General features: G+C 36.7%; 1 protein-coding gene across 2 annotated transcripts in view; it reads right to left on the bottom strand.

Annotated features, from left to right (window-relative positions):
- Window positions 1–233: 233 nt before the first annotated feature.
- The window catches only part of SAMD8 (sterile alpha motif domain containing 8), an 80,245-nt gene continuing 66,620 nt past the window's right edge, over window positions 234–13,858 (bottom strand). For both annotated transcript variants that reach the window (XM_068547946.1, XM_068547945.1), the window contains 4 exons: window positions 10,111–10,206; window positions 6,348–6,465; window positions 1,750–1,900; window positions 234–1,577 (listed from right to left, as the gene is read on the bottom strand). In XM_068547946.1, the coding sequence (XP_068404047.1) occupies window positions 1,273–1,577; window positions 1,750–1,900; window positions 6,348–6,465; window positions 10,111–10,206 (670 nt within the window). In that variant the 3' untranslated portion in view covers window positions 234–1,272. The remainder of the gene's footprint in view (window positions 1,578–1,749; window positions 1,901–6,347; window positions 6,466–10,110; window positions 10,207–13,858) is intronic.

Below are 13,858 nucleotides of genomic sequence, written 5' to 3'. Positions count from 1 at the left end.
AGCTGGGGTTCAAAGTCTAATTCTAGAACCAACCAACTCTCAAAACTACTGTATAAAATCATTAAAAGTAAAGTGACAAATGTAATCACAGAGGTCAAATTACTTAAGGTACTAAATTTCTAGTGTTGTAAACAGCAACTAAGGTATATCACTCCTGACTGCCAAATTAAAACTAAATAGAAAGAATGTATGTACACAATTGTTTTAAAAATAAAAAACAACAAAACCTTTTCATATCCACATATGTCTGAGATGGCTTAGTTCTGATGGCCAAGAATGAGAAATTTCAAAAACCAAAAAGTTACATAATGCCTGCAACCTGTTATAAATTTCAGAAAGAGAACAATTTGCATGCATACCTCCCTACTTAAGGACACAGAACTTTAACATCTGATAAAACGCTCCATTATTTTGCTCATTAAATAACACCATTAAAAAGTATAAAATTGGGCTGTCATCTGTCTAGCTAATAGTCACAGCACAAAGTTATTCCAGGTACTTTCATCACTAAAATTAAGCCAATTTTATTTTTATGGATGCAGCCATTTTCCCCTCATGCATACTTACTGATGATCATACTGAACCCTCAGGACAAAATAGGAACTGCACCTTTTGTTGATTTTGGTGAAAAATACCAGCACTATATTTGTACTCTGCCACCTTATGTATGGCCCCTTTCATTCTCTTCTTGTTTCAGGGATACTGGTATATTCAGTATACTTTTCTTAAGGATGGTTCAGAAGGCAAAAATTAATTTGCTAGTAAAAAGGATCACTTTCCAGAGTTGCATTTTTTAGAAAGACACAGAGGTTAGTTCAAAGAACAAGTACTGCTCACTTGGTAGGGGTTTTTCCTTTGAAGAAAATAACGAGCTTAAAAAATTATTATTATTATTTCTTGACTAGAGTCCTACTGGAAATTAAAAAATCTTTCAACCAGCAAATTGCTTAAGTTGATTTGCTTAAGCTCAATAGGCAAATACTCAATAGGTAAAGGTAAGAGACTGACTTCAATCATAACATTAAGTCTGCCTAAAGAGAAGGGGCAGAAAACATCTACTTAAGCTATCTGTTCAAACAGATACCTAAGGACTCTTAATTATTCTTTCTTGCTTGCTATAATCACAGCCTTGCTCAGGACAGGGAACTTTACTTTGTCAACATACAGGCCAAAAAGCAAGACATCCAGGAACAACCTAGGGGGAGAAAGCAAAGTTACTCACTTTCAACAACGACTGTATATTTAATCATGAACACATTACAAAGACAGTCTTCATCCAATTACTCTTTTCATTATTGCTGGTTTTGAAAATGGCCAACAATATTCATTTGGGACTGTACCATTAACATTGCATTCAAAAAAAGAAAACATGGGAAACCAAATTCTTGCTCTCCTACTCTGCTGATATGCTCTGGTATTGGCTAGAGTATGGTAGTACAAAAAGAGTCTTGTTGTGATATAAAAGGCAATAAACACATCAATGGAATAATGTTCATGGGCAGCCAAAATGAAGAAGATTCCAAAGAGGTTGAGAACCCAGGATAAAGTGTGCAAGAAATTCCAGCTTCTTGGTGTATCTGGGAAAAGGACAGAAAGATCATTTTAAAACCACACTTCTTCCAGTGTTTCTCAGTCATATGTTTCTTACATCAGTCTGTTTCTCCCATTCTTCACAGGATTTGATGCCCTTCCCACAGCCTCCTCTGCAGCTAGTCAGTTGATATGCATAGAAGCACTAAAGATACTTACATTCAGTGACAAAGAAATTCAGCATAGTTAGGACGACTGTGTGGCCACTGAACATGTAATCTCCACAAGTGTGAACGCCAGTTAGGGTCATACCAAAGCCACTCCAAATGGCAAAGGCCCGGTGTAATTTCTCCCATACACTGCCATATACCTATAAAGAAAGCTAAGAATTAGTGCTTCAAATGCTTAGGGCAGTAGAGGCTCCTACCACTCCCATTCAAATTCAAAGGCTGAATGACTTAGAAATAAGATCTAAGCAAAAGCAACCAGACCCCCAGTCTAATTAATTCCAGACACCAAGAATGGGTGGTCAAAGCTTGGCTGTACTCAGAACTATTTTGGTAATTTAATGAAATCAATGCAATTCAAACTTCTCTACTTGGAGTTCCTTTATAATGAAAAGCTTACTACAACACAAAACTATTTCCAAGTTTTATACCCTATAATACAGTAGTATTTGCTTGGCTGTTCTTGTCAATTAGAAACAGGCTATGACAGCGACAATGGCTACCATTCAATATCCACTCTCCCTTCTTCACTGGTAATAGAATCTAAAATTTATTTGAAGAAGCAATGAACTCAACTAAAACATTGCATTTCCCACCCTCCCTTGCAGCTAGGTGTCGCTACGTGACTAAGTTCTGTACAATAAGATGTAAGTGGAAGTGGAAAAGATTTCTGGGAAGGCTACTTATAAACGAAAGAGACAACAGCTTGGAGGTAGTCTTTTCTACCTTTCCTTCTTCTAGTCTACAACTCAGACATGATAGCTAAAGCTCTAGCAGTCATCTTGGACCACAAAGTGGCTTTGAGGATGCAAGCCAAGTGTTAGGACAGGAGAGCAGAAAGACAGAAGAATCATGGATTTTTGATGACTCCATAAACTTATCACACTTGACCTGGATGGAGTACCTACTTTCAGACTTATGAGAGAGAATAAATCATTGCTTGTTTATTAAACTATAGCCACCGTGAAGTTCCTATTAGTAGCCAAACCTAATCCCAACTCCCACGCATAAACTTAAAAAAGCAATCCATTTTGAGGAAGAGTTTGAGCAATGGTCACTTTTTTAAAAAAGGCATTTAACACTTAATAATATAAAAAACTGCTGCAATTTTATGTGCATTTACTATGTGCAGCATGCTGCTATATGTTTTTATGTCATTGCATTTAATTTCCACAAAAATCCTATGAACTGATTCAACCGTGCAGATGAGGAAACTGGCTTTAGAGAGGTCACACAGCTAGTAAGTAACGTAATAAGGATGTGAACACAGGGCGTCCAATTCCAAAGCCCTATGTCTTAAAGAACAAAAGAAACAATCTTATTAGAATCACCATTTCATTAGAAATCTCACCTGATTATACACTACCCAGGCTTTCCCTTTCTGCCTCAGTTGACGGTAGGGAGAGAAATTCATTATTAGAGAAAAGGAAAGGGAAGGTACTAAAATATACATGGTTTGGTTCTTTCCATGACCTCTAATGAGAATAGGGTTAGAGATGTTACGCTCGTGAAAGTAAAAAATCCGGCAGTGAAGAGCAGAGATTGCTAGGAAAATGTCTCAGCCAAGGACAGGAAACAAGTGATGCCAGGCAAAAGAAATCAATAATTACACAACACTGTAAATCAACTATACTCCAGTAAAAATTTAAAAAAAAATACTGTATCACAAAAAAAAGGAAAGCAATTATTGCCCAATTACTCAAGTCTCCCCATCCTTTCCAATCTTAAAATGTCCCAAATAACCTTCCAGAAAAATAAAAATAAAAATTGAAACACAGCACAACAGAATGAATTTAGACACTTTGATGAGAAATTTGCTTCAAGTGTTTCTTTTCTTAAGGTGGTTCCATTGCCTAATTTCAAAAACAGGCATGTTCTTGGTTCTGTCTCCAAACCTACTACTTCTGGGAGTGAGATTTCAAGCAATTACTTTATTACAATGAAAATGCCCTACGGAGTTCACTGTAAGGGATTTGATTGCTAGTTAATATCACCTTAACTATCTAATTTTAATGACTGCTGCAAATAAAGGTCAGTAAGTAGGTTATATTGTAATTCAAAGCAATTAACAGTATTTAGGGCAGATTTGAATAAATATGTCCACATAAAACTAACTGATAATAAAAAACAGTCATTAGAGACAGAAAAAGGGCTGTCCACACTGCAGCGGGATGGTATCTAATTTTTGTAGCACATGTTGCAGCCCTATGCACATATATTTTTCTCTTTAGTGGCTGATCCACAATCAAATCCCTCAGCTACAGGAAATTCTCCTTTCATTATAATAAGCTTACGTATTTCTTCTTTTAAATCTCTTCTAATCAATTAGCATACTACAATAATTGGGGGTAACTGTTCTATCCCTCCTTCACACCATGCACAGAAATTCAACAGATTTGCTAACTAAAGAATGTCACTTGCCATCTGGTTCTACAAGAATTAAGTCATTAGCCACTGCAGTCGCTGACCTTCAACATACCCTGAAAAGACTTCAGGACACAGTCAGGAATGAGGCACTCTATGCTCTGGGAAAACTGACAGAAAAGGCCTTCAGGATAGTTAGATTTTTTTCAGGAGAAAATTTTATGAACCCAATTTCTTGCATCTTCCCATACTTAGAAAAGCACTAAAATCATTAACTAAGACATTTGTTCCTCACAACTAGCAGCAACCTTCTACCAAGACGTGTGGCTTGATTGCACGTACACCTTCCCCAAGATCACATATATGCTAACCTTCCCCCTTACGTCTTCAGCGTAGTTCCTCAGAGCTATCTGAGAAGCTGTCTCCTGGGCTATAGTCCTCAGTAAGTCTCGAAATAAACTCACAGCTCTCACGTTGTGCATTTTTATTTCAGTCGACAGATTAAAGATTTAAATTTAAAATATAAGACCATAAAAGTCTCACATATCATCTTTCATTAATCAGAATGGCAGTGACTCCAAAAATTGTGCTGGCACGGTGACGGGAAAACTGACATGCACATAGTGGTGATAGTAGTGAAAAACTAGTCTTTCCTAGTGAAAATGTGAGCAATATGTATCACAATTTTCAGTGTGTATGTTCTTTAATTTCCTAACTCCACTTCCAGGAATTTATCTTAAGACGATTAAATAAGTGAAAAACCATAAATGTACAAGGATGTTTATGACAGCATTGTTTATAAATAGTAAGATTTGAAAATAACTTAAATGTACATCATTTGGAGACTGGTAAACTGTACAATGGAATACTCTGCAGCTATTAAAGAGGATGAGGTATACCTATATGTATCTCTTCAGAAGAAAGCAAACAACATACTATTAAATAAAATATAAGCTAAAGTACAATGTCTGCAATATAATCCTATCTTCTGTTTAAAAAGTATCTATCTATATAAACTTGTATGAATATGTAAGCATTGTTAAAAATAGTCCTTGTGGTATATACACAACTATTAACAGTATTATTTATGGGGTGGGGTGAAAGAAGTGGGAATTTTGTGAGATTTTACTTTTTAATTTATATATTTATATAAAATTTGAATTTTTACAATAAGTTTATATAACTTTGTAACTAGAAAGAAGTACTTTCCCTTTTTGGAAAAAAAAGAAGAAACAAAAACAGCTTTTATCTTAAAAATAAAACATTTCCTTTACACTAAATCCTAAATGTCATTAACCCTTCCTCCTTTCTTACTGGTCAGTCTCCTTATACCTGGATAAAGTTTGGTCACTCTGCAGCTCAGGGCTATATTTTTAGTTCCTGATCTCCTTTGGCTGCTTAATCTTCCCTTGCAGGTATTTCAGCTATTTATATTGCAGTAGAAGAACAGACACTTAATTTTGTTTTACACTTTACAAACAACATTAAAATAACAAAGGTGTTAATATATCATTTGAATATTTGGGAACACATAACTAAAGCATGGAGGCTTAGAAAAGTAGGCTAATAAATTCTCTTGTCCAAATTTAATGAGTCACAACAGCCAATTTTATATACAAAGCATAGGTGATCTTCAGGGTTTTTAAACATTTTCTTATTTTTTACAGTAATTCATTACCCTGGTTTTTTTGTTCCCATCTGCATAATCTATCCTCTCTCAATTTAACCAGAAGAGAAGGTATGTCTACAGTATACCAAAACAAGCAACAAAGTATAAAACAAAAACAAAAAAATTAGCCATTATTTAAATATATCTCAGAAAGAGTAAAGTTTAGAGTAGTGGGTACTACATTTTAAATGGAATACAGTCCAACTGCAACACTTTTTAAAAAGGAGTGATGAGGACAGTGAAGGGGCCAGAGTCACGTCACATGAGGAACTAAAGATGTTGAGGATGGTGAGAAAGGGAAAATGATAATCGAAGGTTACTTTTTTTCTGTAGCTCTACAGCATTGAACTAGTTAGTATCAATGGATAGAAGTAACAGGAAGGTAGATTCTGGCTTAAGATTTTTACCAAATTATTTCTAGAGGTTTATTACAGATATTGAAAATGCTGTAAAGCACATTTTAATGTTAAAAGCAAAGTCTTAGCCTTAGTTCATACGTGGTGCCATCAACACACGAAGAATAAGAGGAAAGAATGATAAAGAAGGCAGTAGGCTACCTTTCCAGTACACTGTAGGTGCTGTCCTGGCACGGAGAGGGAGGTCACAAACATGGTAAAGCAGCGAAGCAAGAATACAGTGCCCATCAGACTACAAAGCCTTCGCAGAAGTATTGACCTGTGAACAGTGACCAAAAAGGGAGAAAGATCAGAAGAAAACAAACCAAAATACCTCAGGCATCTAGTGTTTACTTAGAGGGAGAACAAGCAGGAAAATCATTAGATCCTTTGAAGAGGACAGAAATCTTAGAGACCACCTAAAGCACTGTCCAGTAGGATGATGGAAATGGACTATAATAACTGCACTGTCCGATAAGCTATATACATGTGGCGCTTGAGCATTTGAAATGTACAAGTGAGGAACTGAATTTTAATTGTATTTCATTTTCACTAAATTAAATTTAAATAGCCACATGTGGCTAGCACCTGCCATGCTGGACAGTGCAGACCTAAGAGCATCATTTCACCGTTAAGAAAATATGGCTAAGAGAAAGTAAGAGTTATGCAAGAGAGAAGTAAGATAGTACCTAGACTGACACTTAGCTTAGTGTTAGTTTTATTACTCATATATTGTCATAACTTATTTAATGAGAAGTAAAGTTAAATACGTGATTCTAGGGAATTTTTTTGCTCATTAGTGACATTGTAAATTGGTTGACAGTAATTATATAATAAACATTCTTTAATTTCTCTTAAATTTAAGCTATAAAATACTAAGGGTTTTTTTTAATACTAAGTTTTACACTAAGTATATCTCTGACAATTTTTTTTAATGTCTTAAACCAAAACAGACTATACAATTCTTAAGTACAGAGACTTTACTTAAACATTTTTGAAATGCTCCTCCCACCCTCAAAAAAAAGTACTCAACACAAGGTTAGGTAAGTTTCAAACTTCAGTGTGTACACCTGGGATGGAGCTCAGGAATCTGCATTTTATTTTTTTAATTTTAATTTTTATTTTTTTCACTTCAAATACACTTCTGTTTTATTTTCTTTCTCCTCTCCTCAAGGAACTCTAATTAATCTATATGGTAAACCTTCTTCAGGCTATCCCCTCAGTGTCCCCAAATATTTCATCTATTTTCTATCTTTAAAAAAATTTTTTCTTCAAATTATCTTCTGATTCATTAATTCTCTCTTCTGCTGGATTCAACCTGATGTCATACTCATTACTGAATTCTCAATTTCAGGGATTTTAAAAAATGTGTTTACTTCTAGAGTTTCCATTTCATTCTCTGTTAAAATTATCTTGAACACAGTCAGCAGAGTTACCTTAAAATCTGTATCTGGTACCTCCATTTTCTGGATCCACAGTGGGTCTATTCCATTATATATTGTTTCTCTTAAATTTTGATCATATTCTCTTACATACTTATGTACCCCTTTATTAGTTATTTACTTGAGTGCCAGATATTGTATATAACAAATTTTAGAATTAAATTTAGGCCTATATTATCTTCCCAAAGAGAGATTTGATATCTCTTTTGGCAAGTGGTTATGGGCTTTAACAATCTGGGGTCACCTTAATGCAATTTTAGAAACTGAAATTATTTCAAGCTAGGTTTCAATCCCTGCAGGGTTTGCTTCATTTCTGGTTCACTACTACTTCTAGAGTGTAGCAGTGGTAATGTAAAAAAAGAAGAAAAGAAGGTAAGAAAGAGAAAAAGTAACACTGAATGGAGAGGGTCCCAACTCAAAGCAGGAGGATTCTACCACTTCTCACCTTTCTTAATAGCCCTGCTCTCCAATATTTTGGGAAAACACAGGAGCCTAAATTGAATATACTGTCATCCAGAGAAGAATTAAATTCGTTTCTTCTGAGACCCAGTTAGCCCTACTGACTTGAGAACACTCTAGCCCATTCCAAAATCCACAGCTTAATCTGGGAGTCTTGGTATCAGCCACTCAACTTTGTTACATACCTAAGGCTTAGTCTCCTTATCTTAGCTCTGGCATTACAACCAGTGGAATGCTTTTTCAGAGATGCTTACTCATTCCTCTGATTGTACACCACAGATTATTTTTTCTGTGTTTTCTTTTTCATGTGTTTGTGTGTTTGGGGCTCTTGGAGATTTTCCTTTCTTCCTGCAAGTTCAGTGATGCAATCCTTTCTTAACACAGGATTTATGGTGAATCTTCTTACCATATGGTGGAAAGTCCAGAGCAAAAGTCTCTGCCTTCTTTTTCCCACGCTATCATTTTGTGAGCTTTTTGAGGAAGACAACATGGAATCTGAGTTTTAACAAGAGCCCAGGTGATTCTAGAAAGTGCTACAAAGACCACACTTTGAGAAACACTTTCTTTGACTAATTAAACATCAAAACTTGCATTTAGCTGGTCACTGCTACGCTTTGCTAAACCTACCAAGGTTTCCTATATAAGGTAAACTCTTTCTTGTTTTGAAGAGTGGATAAATTCAAATCTACAGGGTCTTGTGAGGCAAAGTTAAACCAGAAAGCAGCAGTGATACATGTGTTTTTAAACCACCTCTGGTTTTAAGCAATCCAGTTATAAATATTGTTGCAAAGTGAGAGAGAATGAAGTGCAATATGGCCTAAAAGTGTGACAAGAATAGCAATCATCAACCCTTCTTTTCACCTTCAAAGCACTGAAATAACTGCTGCTTAGGACCTAAAGCCCATCACTGTGGTTTACCTCAAGCATTCCCTGGTGAGGAGAAAGAAGAAAAAATTCACGAAAGTGTCCCTATTCCTCTTCAGTGTCCAAAGACAATGGATAGCAGACCCACAACTTTATGAGATCTTTTTTTTCTTCACTATGCCTTTTTTTTTTTTAGTTGAAGAATGGTTGATTTACAATATTGTGTTAGTTTCGGGAGTACAGCAAAGTGATACAGTTATATACATATTTATATATATACACACATATATATTTCAGATTCTTTTCCAATATAGGTTATTATAAGATATTGAAGATAATTCCCTGTGCTATACAGTAAATCCTTGTTGTTTGTCTATTTTATATACAGTAGTATGTCTCTGTTAATCCCATACTCCTAATTTATCCCTCCCCCCTCCATTTCCCCTTTGGTAACCATAAGTTTGTTTTCTATGTCTGTGAGTCTGCTTTTCTTTTGTAAATAAATTCATTTGTATTACTCTTTAGATTCCACACTACGCCTTATTTTTTTACTTAAATAATTTCCCCTCATTGAAGTAGGAAAGTAGCCTCCTCTTATGCTTCTCTCCTTTTTTTTAATGCAGAAAACTTCTTCCCTTTGTATCTCTTGTGAAAGTGCAAAAGAAGCACCTTCCTTATTCAGCAATCTTCTATACCATCTGAAGTAAACTACACTTGCTAGATGTGCACAGTGTGCAAAATGACCTCTTTTTTAATGCACCTCCTCCAAGCAGAGAATAATTCCTTCCACCCAAACATCTGACCAAAGACTGTCCCTTGGAGGAGTTTCTAGCCTTCTATAGAAAGTGACATTTCCGATTTGTTTCCAAAGAAAGGCAAGGCTAGACTTAGATTGTCGTGGTTGGCCCATGGCTGAATATCGTCATCTCTAATCCTTCCCCGCAAAATACCTTCAGAATACTACTAAATATGTAAGTACTACCTGAGGCTGACTCTTTTGTTGATCAAACCCAAACATTTTCCTATGTCAGTAATTATAATGTCACAATGACTAGAGAAGGAAAGTAACAAGGAAACAGCAAAGGAAGAAACAAGGTTTGATGACCTTTGCATAAGACAGTCAAAACACTTTCAGTCTTTTAATGGAATGAGAGAGGTACCTGTGCTTGTGAAGAAGAAGAACCAGGAGCCAAATATAGCACAGAATCATGCCACATACTTCTGTCATGGCAAAGGCCCATGGAATTCTAGGAACGCTGGAACAGAAAAAAATTTAAATTTTGGACTGACAAGAAGTATATGTATGTAAATGGCGTCACCCTGTCAGTAAGATACTCTGCTAATAATGACCTTAAAATTGTTTTCTTTAACTTTTTTTTAAATTAATTAATTCATTTATTTTTGGCTGTGTTGGGTCTTCGCTGCTGCATGCAGGCTTTCTCTAGTTGCAGCGAGCGGGGGCTACTCTTTGTTACGGTGCGCAGGCTTCTCATTGCGGTGGCTTCTCTTGTTGTGGAGCACTGGCTCTAGGCACGCAGGCTTCAGTCGTTGTGGCACGTGGGCTCAGTAGTTGTGGCTCGCGGGCTCTAGAGCGCAGGCTCAGTAGGTGTGGTGCATGGGCTTAGTTGCTCCACGGCATGTGGGATCTTCCTGGACCAGGGATCGAACCCATGTCCCCTGCACTGGCAGGCAGATTCTTAACCACTGCGCCTCCAGGGAAGTCCCTGTGGATTGATCTTACTTTTCCTCCTCTACTTCTTATCTCTGCTCTACATGCTGGGCAATTTCATCAAATCCATGTTCCAATTATCCTGCCGGATTTTAAATTTCTACTTTCATTTTTTATTTTTCAAAAGCTTTTTTTTCTGAATTTTCCTTTTTCATAGTCTACTGCTACTGTCTCATAGAATGCAATATCTCTTATCTGTGAGTATACGAATGGTTATTTTTTTTGAAGTGTTCTTCTGCTCCCTATTTTGTGTTTCCCAGTTTGCTTTTTTCTATTTGCACTGATCTGTTTTCCTCAAATGTCTGGTGATTCTTGACTGACCATTCATATTTGACAGGGAAGTACTAAAAAAAAAAAAAAAAAAAAAAAAAAAATGTGATGCTCTGTGTGCATGGACTGAGGTTGTGAAGTATGGGTTTCACTGTGATAGAACAGAGGTCTAGTTGATGAGATAGGGATATCTCTCCTACCACAGTATCTGTAGTCCTTTTCTCTTGTGCAGGTTTTCCAAGGAGAGGAATCTGTTCTCCTGCTTGGAAGACTGGGGCTGGGTATGACTGGGGCTGGGTATGACTGGGGCTGGGAACTTAGTCTGGTTACTTAAGGAAGGGAGCTGGAAGTCTCTGTGATCTAGATTTACAGTTAATCACCTTGAAAATACAATGAAAACAGGTACCTTTGTTCTCATCTGGGCATGGTGTCCCCGAGTCTAGAGTCCCTCACATTCAACTACTCTGGAGAACAAACCACCTGTCTTCTGTTGCAGTAGAACAGGTCTTAAATTGATTTTCAACCAGTTCTCCCATATTTAGCTCCTATCTATACCCAGTCTTGAGAGATGTTTGATGCCTCCTGTTTTGATAGTTTTTCTGGAGCACTGCAGTACAAATAGACTCACCTCTTGGGCACCGCTAGTCCCCACTCCCAACCTCACAACAGACACTTAGCTTTCTACTTTCCAAATTTTCATTATTATCACTGCTACTGCCTTCATGGGATTATTGGGGGCCCCCACCCCCACTTTTTCTTGTTTCTTTTTCAGTGAAGTGTTGTAAGGAAATTGTCAAATGTGTTTTCAATATCTCATATTTATTCTGTGGCAATGCTTTCTAAAATGCATTAATACATGTTATGCCTTTTTTTTCTGGATAGAATTTAATTTTCTTTCATAATTCAGAGTCATCACTGTGAACACTGATTATTACACTGGACATGGTAATGACCTCAGAGACTACTGAGAAATGAAAGGCAGTGAAGCCCCAGATTAATGTGGTTTTTCCATTATTTATGTGTGCTTTTTATAGTGCTTCTGTTTTCTCTATTATGGTTATTAGCTATCCCTCCTCACATATAAGTGGGCTTGCCTCTAGAAGCATCTCTATCTCCTAATTTTTTGTTTATGATGTGCTGAAGCTCTTGCAATTGTGTCAAGTAAGCTTCAGAAGCAGACTCTGAAACAAAGATCACTGTGAAAGTTATTAGGAATGTTCCCAAGGGAAAATATACGGTAGTGGGGAAATGAGATCAGGAAGGCAAGGAAGCAAGGCAAGAGTGAGACGTCAAGCAAAGCCCTGTGGTAAACTCAGGCAAGGGTAACTTTGGCTCAATCCTGCGAGGAATCTGGGAGACAGTGTAGGTCCAACCTAAAAGTTGTCCTAATTAGGGCAAAGAGAAATGAAATATTTATACCCCACCTCATCAGTTATTGGTTAAGGGCTGCTGCTGAAGGGATGTAAATTTCCAAGTATGTTTGGCTCTCTTTTTAAGCAGGCAAAGTGTATTCCAGCAGCCCAAGAGCAGTTCTCCAACAAAGACATACAATTGCTGGATGTTGGGAGTATAAATGTGCAAGAAAATGGAAAAGAGATCTGAGGGGATATAGGAGGAATGCTGACAGCACCTGCTACCATTCTCCCGTGAATAAAGTTTAGATACTTAAGAGCACGGGGCTTTGTAGCTGGTGGCACCGTAGACTGTTAGGCAAAATTTGGTTTCAAACCCCCATTGCAAATTGAAAACATATGTCTATACAAAACTTTGTATATGAATGTTCATAGCAGCATTATTAATAGTAGCCAAAAAGTGGACACAACTCAAACCTTCATCAACTAATGAATGGATAAGCTAAATGTAGTATATCCAAACAATGAAATAATATTCTGTAATAAAAAGGAATGAAGTATTGATGCATACTACTTATATGGATGAGTCTTAAAAACATTATGCTAAATGAAAGAAGCCAGACACAAAATAAGGCCTCATGCTGTAATGGCCATTTATATGAAATGTCCAGAATAGACAAATCCATAGAAATAGAAACAGAAAGTAGATTGTGGTTGCCAGCGTCTGGAGGGAGGAGGGAAATGGGGTGTGACTGATAATGGATATGAGTCTATTTGGGGTGTTGAAAACGTTCTGGAATTAGTGGTGATGGTTGCACAACTTTGTAAATATACTAAAAACCACTGAATTGTACACTTTAAAATAAAATCCTCATGATCAATCATTTCCCTCTTTTTTCCCATTATGCCTTTCATAGTCATCTATAGAACCTCAGCATCCATTCTCTGATTTCTTGAGATTTTAGTTTTTGGTTCACTGTCACTTTCCAAAACTTCTCCTGTTGTGGTATATATCCTTCTCACTCCTCTTTTTACTTCTCCTCCTATGACCTCATCTTTTACTCTACTTCAGCGACCCACCATCCACGGTTATAAACTCGATCTTGTCATTATCAAGATTCTTCTTCATAATCTCAATGTCAAGAATTCTATACTAACCAACACCTCTTGTCTTTCCATCTTATTCCTTTTAGTACTCCAACTTCAATAATTCTGAGACCCCAAATCCATAGATCTTATAACACTTTCACTGTCCTTCACCTACCTCATATCCTCCTGTCCCTCCTTATCTACCTATGTCCATGGTTAGTCATTATAATCACTCCCTTTCCTCTTTTTCCTTCATTGCATTGCCTAGCAAAACTTCAAGCCCACTTAAGTCCAATTATCTACCTATTCTATACCTGTATCTGTGCAGTTGACTGAGGCTGGTAAAAACACACAATATCAACGTGACTATTAACCTCAAGGAGGTCTTTAGTGGGCTACTACATCACACAAGTCTATTCACTCTCATAGATGACTATTTTACACTTCATCCTTTCTCCTCAAAGCTCC

This window comes from Eschrichtius robustus, chromosome 7 (genome assembly GCF_028021215.1).
Source record: "Eschrichtius robustus isolate mEscRob2 chromosome 7, mEscRob2.pri, whole genome shotgun sequence".
Classification (NCBI taxonomy): Eukaryota; Metazoa; Chordata; class Mammalia; order Artiodactyla; family Eschrichtiidae; genus Eschrichtius; species Eschrichtius robustus.
This window is presented reverse-complemented; position numbering and strand designations above follow the sequence as displayed.